Source organism: Oncorhynchus tshawytscha, linkage group LG10 (genome assembly GCF_018296145.1).
Source record: "Oncorhynchus tshawytscha isolate Ot180627B linkage group LG10, Otsh_v2.0, whole genome shotgun sequence".
Lineage (NCBI taxonomy): Eukaryota > Metazoa > Chordata > Actinopteri > Salmoniformes > Salmonidae > Oncorhynchus > Oncorhynchus tshawytscha.
In genome coordinates this window covers 2,067,313-2,085,588 of record NC_056438.1, presented here as the reverse complement: position 1 = coordinate 2,085,588, position 18,276 = coordinate 2,067,313, and the positions used below count along the sequence as shown (strand labels likewise).

Genomic DNA, 18,276 nt, shown 5'->3' with positions numbered 1-18,276 from the left:
ACAGAACACAGAACATGACAGAACACAGAACATGACATAACACAGAACATGACAGAACACAGAACACAGAACATGACAGAACACAGAACATGACAGAACACAGAACATGACAGAACACAGAACACAACACAGAACATGACAGAACACAGAACATGACAGAACACAGAACATGACAGAACACAGAACACAGAACACAACACAGAACATGACAGAACACAGAACATGACAGAACACAGAACACAGAACACAACACAGAACACAGAACATGACAGAACACAGAACACAGAACATGACCTAACACAGAACATGACATAACACAGAACACAGAATACAGAACACAACACAGAACACAGAACGTTAATAGACACGAACAGCTCAAGGTCAGAACTACATACATTTAAAAAAAGGCACTATATATACATATCAATGCATACACACAAACTATCTAGGTCCAATAGGGGAGAGGTGTTGTGCCATGAGGTGTTGCTTTATCTGTTTTTTGAAACCAGGTTTGCTGTTTATTTGAGCAATATGAGATGAAAGGAAGTTCCATGCAATAAGGGCTCTATATAATACTGTACGCTTTCTTGAATTTGTTCTGGTTTTGGGGACTGTGAAAAGACCCCTGGTGGCATGTCTGGTGGGATAAGTGTGTGTGTCAGAGCTGTGTGTAAGTTGACTATGCAAACAATTTGGGATTTTCTACACATGAATGTTTCTTATAAAAAGAAGAAGTGATGTTGTCAGTCTGTCCTCAACTCTTAGCCAAGAGAGACTGGCAGCATAGTATTTATATCAGCCCTCTGATTACAATGAAGAGCAAAATGTGGCTCTCTGTTCTGGACCAGCTGCAGCTTAACTAGGTCTTTCCTTGCAGCACTGGACCACACAACCGGACAATAATCAAGATTAGATCAAATTAGAGCCTGCAGAACTTGCTTTGTGGAGTGTGGTGTCAAAAAAGCAGAGCATCTCTTTATTACGGCCAGACCTCTCCCCATCTTTACAACTATTTAATCTACATGTTTTGACGATGACAGTTTACAATCTAAAGTAATGTCAAGTAATTTAGTCTCCTCAACTTGCTCAACACCATTCATTACCAGATTCAGCTGAGGTCTAGCAGGAATGATTTGTACCAAATACAATGCTTAGTTTTAGAGATGTTCAGGACCAGTTTACTACTGGCCACCCATTCCAAAACAGACTGCAACTCTTTGTTAAGCGTTTCAGTGACCTCATTAGTTGTGGTTGCTGATGCGTATATGGTTGAATCATCAGCATACATGGATACACATGCTTTGTTCAATGCCAGTGTAAGGTCGCTGGTAAAAATAGAAAAGAGTAGGGGGCCTAGAGAGCTGCCCTGCGGTACACCACAGGGCAGTGTTCCTTCCCAAACAACTCAACTGTAGTTCCATCTGTCCACAGAATATTTTGCCAGTAGTGCTGTGGAACATCCAGGTGCACTTTTACAAACTTCAGACGTGCAGCAATATTTTTTTGTGGACAGCAGTGTCTTCTTCCGTGGTGTCCTCCCATGAACACCATTCTTGTTTAGTGTTTTATGTATCGTAGACTCGTCAACAGAGATGTTAGCATGTTCCAGAGATTTCTGTAAGTCTTTAGCTGACACTCTAGGATTCTTCTTAACCTCATTCTGCGCTGTGCTCTTGCAGTCATCTTTGCAGGACGGACACTCCAAGGGAGAGTAGCAACAGTGCTGAACTTTCTCCATTTATAGACAATTTGTCTTACCGTGGACTGGTGAACATCAAGGCTTTTAGAGATACTTTTTAAACCCTTTGCAGCTTTATGCAAGTCAACAATTCTTAATCTTAGGTCTTCTGATATCTATTTTGTTCAAGGCATGGTTCACATCAGGCAACCCCTCTTGTGAATAGCAAACTGACATTTTGTGAGTGTTTTTTATAGGGATGTCATGACGCTAGCCCTTTCAGTGAATTTGCTAGCAGAGATGTGAACAACCCCCCCCCCCCTCCTGTTAGGAGTGCAGTGGGGGGCAGTTTTACGACTTTACAACCACGTCAGAAATTCCTTGAAGAGACTCTTGTCTCCCTGACCATGCAGTATGGGAGAGAGTCACAGTAGAACAAAGAAATTCTCCCGCCAAATTCTACCTCATCCTAGAATTTGAGAATTGAACAATATTCCTATTCTGGAGTATGTGGAATCAGTCGGTGGAGAAGCCAGCTACGACCCGGTCCGTTTTGTTTCATGTGACCTCAGGAAAGACAATACAGCACATTACCATAACTCTGTTAATACAGGAGCCTCCGTTATGAGGCTTGCATCTATTTCCTGTATAAAATGAATGAGTAAAGATGAAACTATTTGCGAAATGATGTAATGTGATATTTAGTCTTCTAAATGAGAGAATTGTTTTCATAAGTAAACTGATGCTGACTACGTGGCCACGCCCACGTGAATAGACATTGGTTGGAAATGATGAACCAACCCCCTTTTCTACATTTCTATAAAAGCCCCCGTGACAAAAAGTCACCTCAGTTCCAAATAACGGGAGGACTTGTCCTCCATGTTGAAAAGGACTAGTTTCAACTATACAGGCCGGGAGACGTGAAGGCTTCCTCCACACGTGAAATGGTGTGAACTCTGAACTATTGATCACCTAGGGAAGAAGTGCATAATAAACTAGTATATATCAGACTGCAGGTGAACATATGTGCAAATGGAGTACGAGAACACTGACCGACGAGGAAGCATCTCCAGAGTGAGATGAACCTCTCAGATCACGTGAACCTTTCACACGACGACTTGGTAGAATCTACAAAGAACAATGGCGACCTCGACTGGGCAAACCAGAGCCTCACATCACCAGCCCAACTATCGAAGCCAGTTTCACGTAAATACAATGCATTACTTAAAAAAAAAAAAATAGGAATATTGAATATCTGAAACATACAATATACTTGCAGTGAAGCTGCTCAACAACTACATCACACCAGTCATCCAACAGACTCCCATTCAACAACTACATCACACCAGTCATCCAACAGACTCACCAGTTCAACAGACTCCCATCCATCATCACACCAGTCATCCAACAGACTCCCATTCAACAACTACATCACACCAGTCATCCAACAGACTCCCATTCAACAACTACATCAACAGTCACCAACAGATCATTCAACAACTACATCACACCAGTCATCCAACAGACTCCCATTCAACCAGTCACCAACAGACTCCCATTCAACAACCAGTCACCAGTCCAACAGACTCCCATTCAACAACTACATCACACCAGTCATCCAACAGACTCCCGTTCAACAACTACATCACACCAGTCATCCAACAGACTCCCGTTCAACAACTACATCACACCAGTCATCCAACAGACTCCCATTCCAACAGACTCCCATTCAACAACTACATCACACCAGTCATCCAACAGACTCCCATTCAACAACTACATCACACCAGTCATCCAACAGACTCCCATTCAACAACTACATCACACCAGTCATCCAACAGACTCCCATTCAACAACTACATCACACCAGTCATCCAACAGACTCCCATTCAACAACTACATCACACCAGTCATCCAACAGACTCCCATTCAACAACTACATCACACCAGTCATCCAACAGACTCCCATTCAGAGCGACACACAGAAGCATCCAGGGTCAATGCCCTGCTCAAGGGCATGTTGACAGATCTCCCACCAGGCCAAAAACATAAACCCGAACCCTCCAAGATCTCCCCCACAGTTCCCCAATAGCTGCCCCTCAAACATTTGTGCACCAACAACCAAGAGAATGAACTAAAGAGAAAAAAGACAAAGACAGAAAAAAACAGGAAAACAACAAATGCAAAACAACACACACAAAAGACAAAGGCCATCATGGACAACTGAAATCATAACAGCAATGCCAACTGTATATGTTTGTGTGCATGTCTGGCACTATTACATGTATGTGTGTGTTCTTGTATGTGTGTATTTGAATGAGAGTGTGTGTGTATTCATGTGTACAAACACCTGCACGGCATCAGCCTCAGGCAAACTGACATTAGTTGAAAAAACACTGCCACTTAGTGTCATTCAAACATACTTTTTTAATGTTTTATATTGACTTTTATCTTTGGCCATCATTCTATCTCCCACAGAGCAACTCCACTCCCACTTGTCTCTAGTTCCACATCCCAACCCTCAGCTCCACTCCCACTTGTCTCTAGTTCCACATCCCAACCCTCAGCTCCACTCCCACTTGTCTCTAGTTCCACATCCCAACCCTCAGCACCCCTCCCACCTGTCCTAGTTCCACATCCCAACCCTCAGCTCCCCTCAGCCCCTCCCACTTGTCTCTAGTTCCACATCCCAACCCTCAGCACCCCTCCCACTTGTCTCTAGTTCCACATCCCAACCCTCAGCTTCCCTCAGCCCCTCCCACCTGTCTCTAGTTCCACATCCCAACCCTCAGCTCCCTCAGCCCCTCCCACTTGTCTCTAGTTCCACATCCCAACCCTCAGCTCCACTCCCACTTGTCTCTAGTTCCACATCCCAACCCTCAGCTCCCCTCAGCCCCTCCCACTTGTCTCTAGTTCCACATCCCAACCCTCAGCTTCCCTCAGCCCCTCCCACTTGTCTCTAGTTCCACATCCCAACCCTCAGCTTCCCCCTCAGCCCCTCCCACTTGTCTCTAGTTCCACATCCCAACCCTCAGCTCCCCCTCAGCCCCTCCCACTTGTCTCTAGTTCCACATCCCAACCCTCAGCTCCCCTCAGCCCCTCCCACTTGTCTCTAGTTCCACATCCCAACCCTCAGCTCCCCTCAGCCCCTCCCACTTGTCTCTAGTTCCACATCCCAACCCTCAGCTCCCCTCAGCCCCTCCCACTTGTCTCTAGTTCCACATCCCAACCCTCAGCTTCCTCAGCCCCTCCCACTTGTCTCTAGTTCCACATCCCAACCCTCAGCTCCCCTCCCACCTGTCTCTAGTTCCACATCCCAACCCTCAGCTTCCTCAGCCCCTCCCACTTGTCTCTAGTTCCACATCCCAACCCTCAGCTTCCTCAGCCCCTCCCACTTGTCTCTAGTTCCACATCCCAACCCTCAGCTTCCCTCAGCCTCTCCCACTTGTCTCTAGTTCCACATCCCAACCCTCAGCTCCCCTCAGCCCCTCCCACTTGTCTCTAGTTCCACATCCCAACCCTCAGCTCCCCTCAGCCCCTCCCACTTGTCTCTAGTTCCACATCCCAACCCTCAGCTCCCCTCAGCCCCTCCCACCTGTCTCTAGTTCCACATCCCAACCCTCAGCTTCCTCAGCCCCTCCCACTTGTCTCTAGTTCCACATCCCAACCCTCAGCTTCCCTCAGCCTCTCCCACTTGTCTCTAGTTCCACATCCCAACCCTCAGCTTCCCTCAGCCCATCCCACCTGTCTCTGTTGGCCACCCTCTTCGGATTTATATGCAACATATATCTTTCAACTATGCTGTGATGTTTAACGTATAATTCAATCTATCTAATGGAATAGAATCTACAGATTGCGAGTTGAAGATAAATACTTTTACTAGGAGTATTAGTATATTAGTAATTGACTGACCAGGTCTCTCCAGATCTCCTAACAGTACTATTTCTAGGGTCAATTTTAGATCAATGCTATGAATTTTCAGACATTCCTGAACCTGAGACCAGAAACAGGCTACCTGAGGGCAATACCAAAATAAATGGTCTATTGATTCTGTATCCTCACAACAAAATCTGCAGATCTTCGATGATTTTATGCCCCAAATATTAAACATTTTGTTGGTGGCAAGAATTATGTACATAATCTTTCTATATGTCTATATAATAATGTTTGATGAAAATCACGAAGTCTTGAATATCGCATTGTTTTATATATAAACTCATACACCCTGTACCATGGAATCAGTACATCAAACATCTCCTCCTAAATATTCTGCAATCTGTATGGCAGTTGTCAACATCCTGGTCCTCAAATGAAACTGGTATACTTTCCTATTTATGCTGTTTTTATTCCTCCTCCAGTTGTGATCCTTTATATTGGGCAGACAGACCAGTTCCCTACCTCCTCCCGCTGCCACCTGCCTCCTCCAGTTTTGATCCTTTATATTGGGCAGACAGACCAGTTCCCTGCCTCCTCCAGTTGTGATCCTTTATATTGGGCAGACAGACCAGTTCCCTACCTCCTCCCGCTGCCACCTGTCTCCTCCAGTTGTGATCCTTTATATTGGGCAGACAGACCAGTTCCCTGCCTCCTCCTGCTGACACCTGCCTCTTCCAGTTTTGATCCTTTATATTGGGCAGACAGACCAGTTCCCTGCCTCCTCCTGCTGACACCTGTCTCCTCCAGTTGTGATCCTTTATATTGGGCAGACAGACCAGTTCCCTGCCTCCTCCTGCTGACACCTGTCTCCTCCAGTTGTGATCCTTTATATTGGGCAGACAGACCAGTTCCCTGCCTCCTCCCACTGCCACCTGCCTCCTCCAGTTTTGGGGTAATGCTGTAATCCATTGGTTGTACTCTTTGAAGGACATAACTCTACCATTCCAATTTATAATATCATTTTAAGAACAAAATAATTCTCTTTTCAAACATCTTTCCCATAAATATAGGTATTTTATCAACCAGCACATTTGAGTTCAGCCATAATATTTGTTGTGCATTGCTTTTCCGAATGAGCGATCGTTAGTGGTATTTATGAGAGAAGAGCTTCCCAGGTCCGATAGAGACCCGTGTTCCTTAGTCTTCCTTCCAAAACCCCCTTCTCTTCTCTCTGAATCTATCATGTTATAACCAAACTGTTTTTGTTTAGTCCACCAGGGACGGTATTTACTGTATAATGTCATTATGTATGGTATATTCTGTAATTGTTTAATTAGTTAGTAAATAAATAATTGAGCCAATTGGTGTATGGGTGATTCATAGTAGAGGCTGGGTTCGTGCAGATAACCAAGAATTTACGACGTTCAGATGAGACTGACGAAGGTAATAATAAGAACTCATTAATAGAAGACTAATTGATCAGATATTAAAATATCTGAAGAGTAATATTAGCAAAATTATGACTCTGTAAACCAACATTTTCTGCGGTTCCCCCGACTTCCTAGTTAATTAAATTTACATGATTAGTTTAATCACGTAATAATAATTACAGAGAATTGATTTGATAAAAATAACAGTCTTCGCATTTAATGATAAGTCAGAGACACGACAGGGCAGTGCAGCTCTAACCAACATCTCCAGTCTCGTCTCATTGATTGGACTCCAATTAGCTTTTGCAGAAGTAATTAGCCCAGGGGTTCACATACTTTATCCAACCTACACTGTGAATGTTTAAATGATGTATTCAATATAGACCAGAAAAAATACAATAATTTGTGTGTTATTAGTTTAAGCACACTGTGTTTGTCTATTGTTGTGACTCAGATGAATGTAAATTACCCCATAATGACATCACAATACCCCATAATGACATCACAATACCCCATAATGACATCACAATACCCCATAATGACATCACAATACCCCATAATGATAATGTGAAAACATGTTTTTTAGAAATTGTTCCAAAAGTATTGCAAATTAAATACAGATATCTAATTAACATAAGTATTCACACCTCTGAGTCAATATGTATATGTGGGTTACAGAGATGATGTAGTCACAAAAAAATATATATATATAATTTAAAAAAACTTATGTTAAACACTATCTCTCTGTGTACATCTCTCTCTCTCTCTCAATCAATTTGCTTTATTGGCATGATGTAACAATGTACAATGTGCATATTGCCAAACGCTATACTTTGGAAATTAGGTGATTCATTTAATACACTGACATAATTAATAATAATAATAATCAGTATTGTCCAGGGGACAAACAGTAACAACAATAATCAAGGGTCCACACATTGAATAATAACATGTGTACAACCCACAGCTCTCTGCATCTTCCCCCAAACAGGATGTTTTTATCAGATCTTTCTTCTACAGGGTGCCAGGTTTTCCTGTGTCTACCCATCTCAATGGCAAGGCTGTTCTCACTGAGCCTGTACTTTGTTAAGGTTTTTCTAAGGTTTTGATCAGTAACCATAGTCATATAGTTAGCCACAGTGTACTGTTGATTTAGGGCCAGATAGCACTGCATTTTGCTTTGTGTTTGTGCTTGTGTTTCCCAATAAGCAATGTTGTTTTGTTTTGACTGTGTTGTAATTTGTTTTGATCTGATTGGATTGGATGTTCTGGTCCTGAGGCTCCTGGCATTGCAGGGCTTGGTAATGACCAATGCCTCTCTCTTCTCTCTCTCTCTCTCTCTTCATGGCTCCTCCTTTCCAGATTGACAGCTGCTTACTGGTCTTCAAGCACTAGAAAGAAACAAAGCAATATTACAACACACTGTCATGACGTTGTCCTGTTGGTGAGGTTGATAACCCCCATAAATATCTTTCCCCCCTTTTCTCTCTCTACTCTACAGGACTCTCGGGAAAAGCCCTTTGTTAACATAGAGAGAGTATGGTAACATGAAAAGGTTGGGGAATGGAACAGTATTTCAGTAATCCAAGCAGTTGAAAGTGTCTGTTGGTACTTAAAGAATATGTCAGATCAGTTGTCGTCTGAGACATTATTACTGATGACAGGACGACATAAACTGTATCTTGGAAAGTCTACACATTCTAGTTATCAGATTCACATGGAATTGTTGTGCAATTGAAATGTTTAAATATGAAACTATTTGTGAAAAGATTAAATGTAATTTTAGTTTTTAAAATGAGAGGTTTGTTTTCATAAGTAAAATATGCTCACTCAGTGGCCACGCCCACATGCATAGGCATTGGTTGGAAAGGATGAACCAACCCCTTTTCTACATGTCTATAAGAGCCCCCGTGACCCAATTCACGGCGAACTAAGCCAACCTCAGCGTGAGCTCTGGTTGAACGACTGCAACCTAATGAAATGAACCTTGTGTTCCCGATGACGTGAGGACGGATGTCCATACGTTTAGAAGGCCGAATTTCAACGTGGAGGCGACGATCGCCACGCTGGAAGGATGAATTTGATTACACCAGCCAGAATATAGCATGAGCTTATAGTTTGGCAACTTGGTATGAACTTTGAACTCTTATCCACTAAAGAAGTGATACATCCTAGCCGTTGAGTTAGCAGCAGCAGCAGCTGTAAACGTGGGCTAGGACAGGATGGACAATCTCTTCAGAAAGACAGGGTACTACAACATATCCATTCTACCACAGGATGACAGGGTACTACAACGTATCCATTCTACCACACGACGATGGTACTACAACATATCCATTCTACCACACGACGACGGGGTACTACAACATATCCATTCTACCACACGACGACAGGGTACTACAACATATCCATTCGACGACACACTACAATGTATCACCCAGAAATATTCTTCAAAGGACAAGGGAGATCTCTGCTGGACTGCTATTAATATAAACATTTTACCAGGTCTTTAAGAGAAGACAACAGCTCTATAAAGATTCTTCCGTGGTGCCCCAACTTCCTTACATTACATTTAAATCATTAGTTTAATCAGGTAATATTAATTGCAGAGAATTGATTTTATAAAATAGCATGTCAAATAATTTATTCCATAGTAAAGACACGACAACACACACACACACACACACACACATAAAGAGAGAGCGACAGAGAGGGGGAGAGAAAGGGGGAGATTGAGAGAGAGATGACAGAGAGAGAGGGGAGAGAGAAGACAGACGGAGAGAGAGAGACTCACATGGATTCCAGCTATCAGCTATGTCTGTAAGTTCAAAGGTCTTCATGGAAAAGGTCACGTCTCTCCATTTTCTGTAGTACCTCTGTTGCTCGGTAACACAGTTCTTCACCACAAAGCTCTCTATCTTTAACACAGGCAGATTCTGGGAGACAAACCATTTAAAGATTAACACACTACAACGGCAAATCAATTAAGTCCAGTCTAGTGTTTACCTGTATGGTCAGGTATGAGGCCACTATGCCCGAGTCCATTCCAGTCTAGTGTTTACCTGTATGGTCAGGTATGAGGCCACTATGCCCGAGTCCATTCCAGTCTAGTGTTTACCTGTATGGTCAGGTATGAGGCCACTATGCCCGAGTCCATTCCAGTCTAGTGTTTACCTGTATGGTCAGGTATGAGGCCACTATGCCCCAGTCCAGTCTAGTGGTTACCTGTATGGTCAGGTATGAGGCCACTATGCCCCAGTCCAGTCTAGTGTTTACCTGTATGGTCAGGTATGAGGCCACTATGCCCCAGTCCAGTCCAGTCCAGTCTAGTGTTTACCTGTATGGTCAGGTATGAGGCCACTATGCCCCAGTCCAGTCTAGTGTTTAACTGTATGGTCAGGTATGAGGCCACTATGCCCCAGTCCAGTCTAGTGTTTACCTGTATGGTCAGGTATGACGCCACTATGCCCCAGTCCAGTCTAGTGTTTACCTGTATGGTCAGGTATGAGGCCACTATGCCCCAGTCCAGTCTAGTGTTTACCTGTATGGTCAGGTATGAGGCCACTATGCCCCAGTCCAGTCTAGTGTTTACCTGTATGGTCAGGTATGAGGCCACTATGCCCCAGTCCAGTCTAGTGTTTACCTGTATGGTCAGGTATGAGGCCACTATGCCCGAGTCCAGTCCAGTCTAGTGTTTACCTGTATGGTCAGGTATGAGGCCACTATGCCCCAGTCCAGTCTAGTGTTTACCTGTATGGTCAGGTATGAGGCCACTATGCCCCAGTCCAGTCTAGTGTTTACCTGTATGGTCAGGTATGAGGCCACTATGCCCCGAGTCCATTCCAGTCTAGTGTTTACCTGTATGGTCAGGTATGAGGCCACTATGCCCCAGTCCAGTCTAGTGGTTACCTGTATGGTCAGGTATGAGGCCACTATGCCCCAGTCCAGTCTAGTGTTTACCTGTATGGTCAGGTATGACGCCACTATGCCCCAGTCCAGTCTAGTGTTTACCTGTATGGTCAGGTATGAGGCCACTATGCCCCAGTCCAGTCCAGTCTAGTGTTTACCTGTATGGTCAGGTATGAGGCCACTATGCCCCAGTCCAGTCTAGTGTTTACCTGTATGGTCAGGTATGAGGCCACTATGCCCCAGTCCAGTCTAGTGTTTACCTGTATGGTCAGGTATGAGGCCACTATGTTTACCCGAGTGCCCCAGTCCAGTCTAGTGTTTACCTGTATGGTCAGGTATGAGGCCACTATGCCCCAGTCCAGTCTAGTGTTTACCTGTATGGTCAGGTATGAGGCCACTATGCCCCAGTCCAGTCTAGTGTTTACCTGTATGGTCAGGTATGAGGCCACTATGCCCCAGGCCAGTCTAGTGTTTACCTGTATGGTCAGGTATGAGGCCACTATGCCCCAGGCCAGTCTAGTGTTTACCTGTATGGTCAGGTATGACGCCACTATGCCCCAGTCCAGTCCACAGTGACAGAACAGCTTCCTGGTCTTCACCAGCCCCATGAAACCTGTAGAAGGAGATACTACGTTGTTCATCTAGAAAAGACAGACTAGTGTTTTTAACCCCTCTGATATAAACACACCTTTGGGTTTAGGGTGAGGTTCTGTTCGAGCTCGAGAGAACAGAGTGGGGTCCAAAACGATGTGGTGAGAATCCTGGAGAGATGGCAGGGGAGAGGGAGAGAGGGGGAGAGAGGGGAGGGGAGTGGAGAGGGAGAGAGAAAGGGGGAGAGAGGGGAGAGAGAGAGAACAGAACTCTACACAGTGAGTTTACAAAACATTAGGAACAACTTTCTAATATTGAACAGCACCCTCAAAACATTAGGAACATCTTTCTAATATTGAACAGCACTCTCAAAACATTAGGAACATCTTTCTAATATTGAATAGCACTCTCAAAACATTAGGAACACCTTTCTAATATTGAATAGCACCCTCAAAACATTAGGAACACCTTTCTAATATTGAATAGCACCTTCAAAACATTAGGAACACCTTTCTAATATTGAACAGCACCTTCAAAACATTAGGAACACCTTTCTAATATTGAACAGCACCCTCAAAACATTAGGAACATCTTTCTAATATTGAACAGCACCCTCCCCCATTGCCCTCAGAACAGCCTCAATTCGTCAGGGCTTGGAAAGTGTGCTGGCCCATGTTGACTCCAACGCTTCCCACAGTTGTGTCCAGTTAGCTGGATGTCCGTTGGGTGGTGACACTGTTGAGCATGAAACAGCCAGCAGCGTTGCAGTTCTTGACACAAACCGGTGCACCTGGCACCTACTATCCTACTCCGTTCCAAAAGCACTTCAATATTTTGTCCTGCCCATTCACCCTCTGAATGACACACATACACAATCCACGTCTCAATTTGAGAAATCTGTGTGTGTGTGTCTGTGTGTCTGTGTGTGTGTGTATGTGTGTGTGTCTCTGTGTGTGTGTGCGTGTGTGTGTCTGTGTGTCTGTGTGTGTGTGTAATATGTGTGTGTCTCTGTGTGTGTGTGTGTATGTGTGTGTGTCTGTGTGTGTGTGTTTCTGTGTGTGTCTGCATGTGTGTGTCTAATGTGTGTCTGTGTGTGTGTGTATGTGTGTGTGTCTCTGTGTGTGTGTGTGAATGTGTGTGTGTCTGTGTGTGTGTGTGTGTGTGTGTGTGTGCCAGCACTGTTCTTGACACAAAGCACCTGTGTGTGTCTGTGTGTGTGTGTGTGTGTGTGTGTGTCTGTGTGGTGTGTGTGTTTTGTGTGTGTGTGTGTGTGTGTGTGTGTGTGTGTGTGTGTGTGTGTCTGTGTGTGTGTGTGTGTGTGTGTGTGTGTGTGTGTGTGTGTGTGTGTGTGTGTGTGTGTGTGTGTGTGTCTGTGTGTGTGTGTGTGTGTGTGTGTGTGTGTGTGTGTGTGTGTGTGTGTGTGTGTGTGTGTGTGTGTGTGTGTGTGTGTGTGTGTGTGTGTCTGTGTGTGTGTGTGTCTACCTACCTGCAGTACTCTGATGTCGTCTGTGTAACAGCTGTGTTTTTTACACTTGGAGCAGAGGAGCTGGTAGCTGCCTTCAGTCCGGGGTCTCTCTGGTACCATCTTCACCATGTCACGACACACCTTGTCCCCACGCTGAAACACCTCCATCTGGCACCGGGACGGACACACACACACCGGATCGGACACACACACACCGGAACGGACACACACACACCGGGACGGACACACACACACCGGGACGGACACACACACACACCTTGAAACATTTGTATCTCAGGGACTGTGTGTGTGTGTGTGTGTGTGTGTGTGTGTGTGTGTGTGTAACTGTGTGTGTGTGTGTAACTGTGTGTGTGTGTGTGTGTGTAACTGTGTGTGTGTGTGTGTGTGTCTGTGTGTGTGTGTGTGTGTGTGTGTAACTGTGTGTGTGTAGGTGTGTGTAACTGTGTGTGTGTGTGTGTGTGTGTGCCCACCTTGCGGAGCATCTCAGTAGGTGTGTCCTGTAGGTTCCTGATGGCCCTCTCTACAATCTTCTCCTTCTCCATGTTATGTTTCTCTTTATCAATCCTGTCCTTTTTATCAGACACCAAGATACACTTGCTGCCCTGGGCCCTGCCGCGGCCTGACACACACACACACACACACACACACACACACACACACACATTATAACATCATATCACCAGTATACTGCCCTGGAACACATTGTTATAACATGACTGACTGACTGGCTGACTGGTTGATTGAATGGCTGACTGGTTGCTGGACTGGTTGATTGACTGAATGGCTGGTTGATTGACTGACTGGCTCATTGACTGACTGGCTGACTGGTTGATTGACTGGCTGACTGGTTGATTGACTGACTGGCTGATTGATTGACTGACTGGCTGATTGACTGGCTGACTGGTTGATTGACTGACTGGCTGATTGACTGGCTGACTGGTTGATTGACTGACTGGCTGATTGACTGGCTGACTGGTTGATTGACTGACTGGCTGATTGACTGGTTGGTTGATTGACTGACTGGCTGACTGGTTGATTGACTGACTGGCTGATTGACTGGCTGGCTGACTGGTTGATTGACTGGCTGGCTGGTTGATTGACTGACTGGTTGATTAACTGACTGACTGGCTGGCTGGTTGATTAACTGACTGACTGGCTGGCTGACTGTTTGATTAACTGGCTGACTGGCTGGCTGACTGGTTGATTGAATGGCTGGCTAGCTGGTTGATTGACTGGCTGGCTGACTGGTTGATTGACTGGCTGGCTGACTGGTTGATTGACTGACTGGCTGACTGGTTGATTGACTGACTGGTTGATTGACTGACTGGCTGACTGGTTAATTGACTGACTGGTTGATTGATTAATTTACTGACTGACTGAATGGCCAGCTTACTGACTCTGATTGACTGACTAGCTGAGTAATTGATTGATGCATTGATTGATTACCTCTGACTTGGACCATCTTGACCACATTGCCAACGTATTCGTACATCAATACCAGGTTGCATTGTGGGATATCGATGCCCTCGTCGGCCACCGAAGTAGCGATCAGGATCTTGCTTTGATTGTCAAAACTCTTAAAGGAATCCAGCACACCTTTCTTAGAGTTCAGCGTCATGCCTGGAGGGGAACAATAAAGCTCATTCAAATCCATTGGATTCAAATAAATAAAAAAACTGGGAGAGGAACACCTGAGACGGTCAGCTTGAAAAGACAGAGGAACACGTACCTGAGCCAGTCAGCTGGCTGGACTTGCGTCCTCTCCCAATCAGTACTCCTGGTTTCAGGAACTTCAGAGAGTCAGACTCCTCCATCCAGCTCTTCAAGGCCTAGTCACGAGGAGACACACAGACCACAGGGGGTTGGTGGCACCTTAATTGGGGAGGACGGGCTCGTGGTAATGATTGGAGTGGTATCAGTGGAACGGTATCAAATACATCAAACACATGGTTTCCATGGTTTCCATGGTTTTGATGCCATTCCAATGGCTCCGTTCTGGCCATATAATGAGCCGTCCTCCCCTCACCAGCCTCCACTGACACCGACACACATCACACAACATAACTGGATTGAAAAGAAAAAAACTGAGTGCCACAAACATACACACATATATATACACATATATTATATATATACACAAACATACATACACATATATATATATACACATATTATATATATATATATATATATATATATAAATACACAAACATATATACACATATATTATATATATATACACAAACATACATACACATATATATATATACACATATTATATATATATATATATATATATATATATATAAATACACAAACATATATACACATATTATATATATGTATACATACACATATATTATTTATATATATATATAAATACACAAACATACATACACATATATTATATACACATATAAATACACACACACACACACACACACACACACACACACACCCTTACGTCTGCGAGGGCCCGTGTCCTAACGAACAGCACAGACTTGGTCTCATCATTCTGTCGATACTGTTCCTCGAGGATGTATTGTAACATGTCTAATTTAGGATTCTCCTTCTGCCCCCGCTGGACAAACCCCGCAGTACACCCTGCTGACCTGAAGGAAAGAGAGAACGGACACCGTATTTACCAAGTAAGAGAAGCTCATTGGAAAAGAAGGACCCCTAAAAGGGCAGGGAAAAAAAAAAAAAAAAAAAAACAGACCAGTGTTTTTCTGCTTCAAAACGGCCACTACGTTGGCTTTTTTTAGTTGAAATTTTAACTGAAATGAAACTGTAATTCACTGACTGTGAATGATCTGAACCATGGCTGTAGAAGCTTCATAATATAACCCAGTCGGTTGGCCCACTGAACTAGAATGAACAGAACGGGCCAGGAACATCCTTCTGGTTGTGACGGTGACCCTACCATCGAAGTAAGCGGTGAGTTGTCTCTCCGTCTTGTCGTGACCTGCGTTCTTCACCTGCTGTATGAAAGATGACAGGTACTCTAGCGCATCCTTAGTCCTGGCATCCTCGTTGATGATCAACGCATCGTTGTACTTCTACAGGGTGATGGAGGGAGGTACGGAGAGGGAGAGAGAGAGAGAGGTACGGAGAGGGAGAGAGAGAGAGAGGTACGGAGAGGGAGAGAGGGAGAGAGGTACGGAGAGGGAGAGAGAGGGAGAGAGGAGAGAAGGAGAGAGGGAGAGAGAGAGGACGGAGAGGAGAGAGAGGAGAGAGGGAGAGAGAGAGGTACGGAGAGGGGAGAGGGGAGAGAGAGGTACGGAGAGGGAGAGAGAGGGAGAGAGGTACAGAGAGGGAGAGAGGGAGGGAGAGGGAGAGAGGTACAGAGAGGGAGAGAGGGAGAGAGAGGTACGGAGAGGGGAGAGGGAGAGAGGTACGGAGAGGGAGAGAGAGAGAGAGAGGTACAGAGAGAGAGAGAGACAGACAGACAGACAGACAGACAGAGAGAGAGAGAGAGACAGAAAGAGAGAGAGAGACAGAGAGAGAGAGAGAGAGAGAGAGAGACAGAAGAGAGAGACAGAGACAGAGAGACAGACAGACAGACAGACAGACAGACAGACAGACAGAGAGAGAGAGAGAGAGAGAGAGAGAGACAGACAGACAGACAGACAGACAGACAGACAGACAGACAGACAGACAGACAGACAGACAGACAGACAGACAGACAGACAGACAGACAGAGAGAGAGAGGTGGGATGATGAGTCCATTTCTTTTTGGTATTTACACAGTTGTTTAGGTGTAGTGTATAGTGTATAGACAGACAGAGGTGTAGGGTGACAGACAGTGACAGAGGTGTAGTGATAGTGTCTAGACAGAGTGTCTAGACAGACAGTACAGTGTCAGACAGACAGTGACAGACAGACAGACAGACAGACAGTGTCTAGAGGTGAGTGTATAGTGTCTAGAGGTGTAGGGTGAGTGATAGAGGTGTCCATTTCTTTTTGTGTATTTACATTCCAGTTGTTTAGTGTGTAGTGTATAGTGTATAGAGGTGTAGGGTGTAGTGTATAGTGTATAGAGGTGTAGGGTGTAGTGTCTAGAGGTGTAGGGTGTAGTGTACAGTGTCTAGAGGTGTAGTGTATAGTGTCTAGAGGTGTAGGGTGTAGTGTCTAGAGGTGTAGGGTGTAGTGTCTAGAGGTGTAGGGTGTAGTATGTAGTGTATAGAGGTGTAGTGTCTAGAGGTGTAGGGTGTAGTGTATAGTGTCTAGAGGTGTAGGGTATAGTGTATAGTGTCTAGAGGTGTAGGGTATAGTGTATAGTGTCTAGAGGTGTAGGGTGTAGTGTCTAGAGGTGTAGGGTATAGTGTATAGTGTCTAGAGGTGTAGGGTATAGTGTATAGTGTCTAGAGGTGTAGGGTGTAGTGTGTAGAGGTGTAGGGTGTAGTGTATAGAGGTGTAGGGTGTAGTGTATAGTGTCTAGAGGTGTAGGGTATAGTGTATAGTGTCTAGAGGTGTAGGGTGTAGTGTCTAGAGGTGTAGGGTATAGTGTATAGTGTCTAGAGGTGTAGGGTGTAGTGTCTAGAGGTGTAGGGTGTAGTGTCTAGAGGTGTAGGGTGTAGTGTATAGAGGTGTAGGGTGTAGTGTATAGTGTCTAGAGGTGTAGGGTATAGTGTATAGTGTCTAGAGGTGTAGGGTGTAGTGTCTAGAGGTGTAGGGTGTAGTGTATAGTGTATAGTGTCTAGAGGTGTAGGGTGTAGTGTCTAGAGGTGTAGGGTGTAGTGTATAGTGTGTAGAGGTGTAGGGTGTAGTGTATAGTGTCTAGAGGTGTAGGGTGTAGTGTATAGTGTCTAGAGGTGTAGGGTGTAGTGTATAGTGTATAGAGGTGTAGTGTATAGTGTCTAGAGGTGTAGGGTGTAGTGTCTAGAGGTGTAGGGTGTATTGTATAGTGTGTAGAGCTGTAGGGTGTAGTGTATAGTGTATAGTGTCTAGAGGTGTAGGGTGTAGTGTATAGTGTCTAGAGGTGTAGGGTGTAGTGTCTAGAGGTGTAGGGTGTAGTGTATAGTGTCTAGAGGTGTAGGGTGTAGTGTCTAGAGGTGTAGGGTGTAGTGTCTAGAGGTGTAGGGTGTAGTGTATAGAGGTGTAGGGTGTAGTGTATAGTGTCTAGAGGTGTAGTGTATAGTGTCTAGAGGTGTAGGGTGTAGTGTATAGTGTCTAGAGGTGTAGGGTGTAGTGTCTAGAGGTGTAGGGTGTAGTGTATAGTGTCTAGAGGTGTAGGGTGTAGTGTATAGTGTGTAGTGTATTGTGTGTAGTGTGTAGTGTATAGTGTGTAGTGTATAGTGTATAGT

At 44.7% G+C, this 18,276-nt stretch overlaps 1 protein-coding gene across 1 annotated transcript in view; it reads right to left on the bottom strand.

Annotated features, from left to right (window-relative positions):
- Positions 1–7,749: 7,749 nt before the first annotated feature.
- ddx58 (DEAD (Asp-Glu-Ala-Asp) box polypeptide 58) overlaps positions 7,750–18,276 on the bottom strand; it is a 54,164-nt gene continuing 43,637 nt past the window's right edge. Inside the window, 11 exon segments of the mRNA XM_042327984.1 lie at positions 7,750–8,375; positions 9,779–9,920; positions 11,421–11,506; positions 11,582–11,654; positions 12,971–13,117; positions 13,441–13,589; positions 14,417–14,590; positions 14,700–14,799; positions 15,435–15,544; positions 15,547–15,582; positions 15,894–16,029. Of these exon segments, the coding sequence (XP_042183918.1) occupies positions 8,359–8,375; positions 9,779–9,920; positions 11,421–11,506; positions 11,582–11,654; positions 12,971–13,117; positions 13,441–13,589; positions 14,417–14,590; positions 14,700–14,799; positions 15,435–15,544; positions 15,547–15,582; positions 15,894–16,029 (1,170 nt within the window). The 3' untranslated portion in view covers positions 7,750–8,358.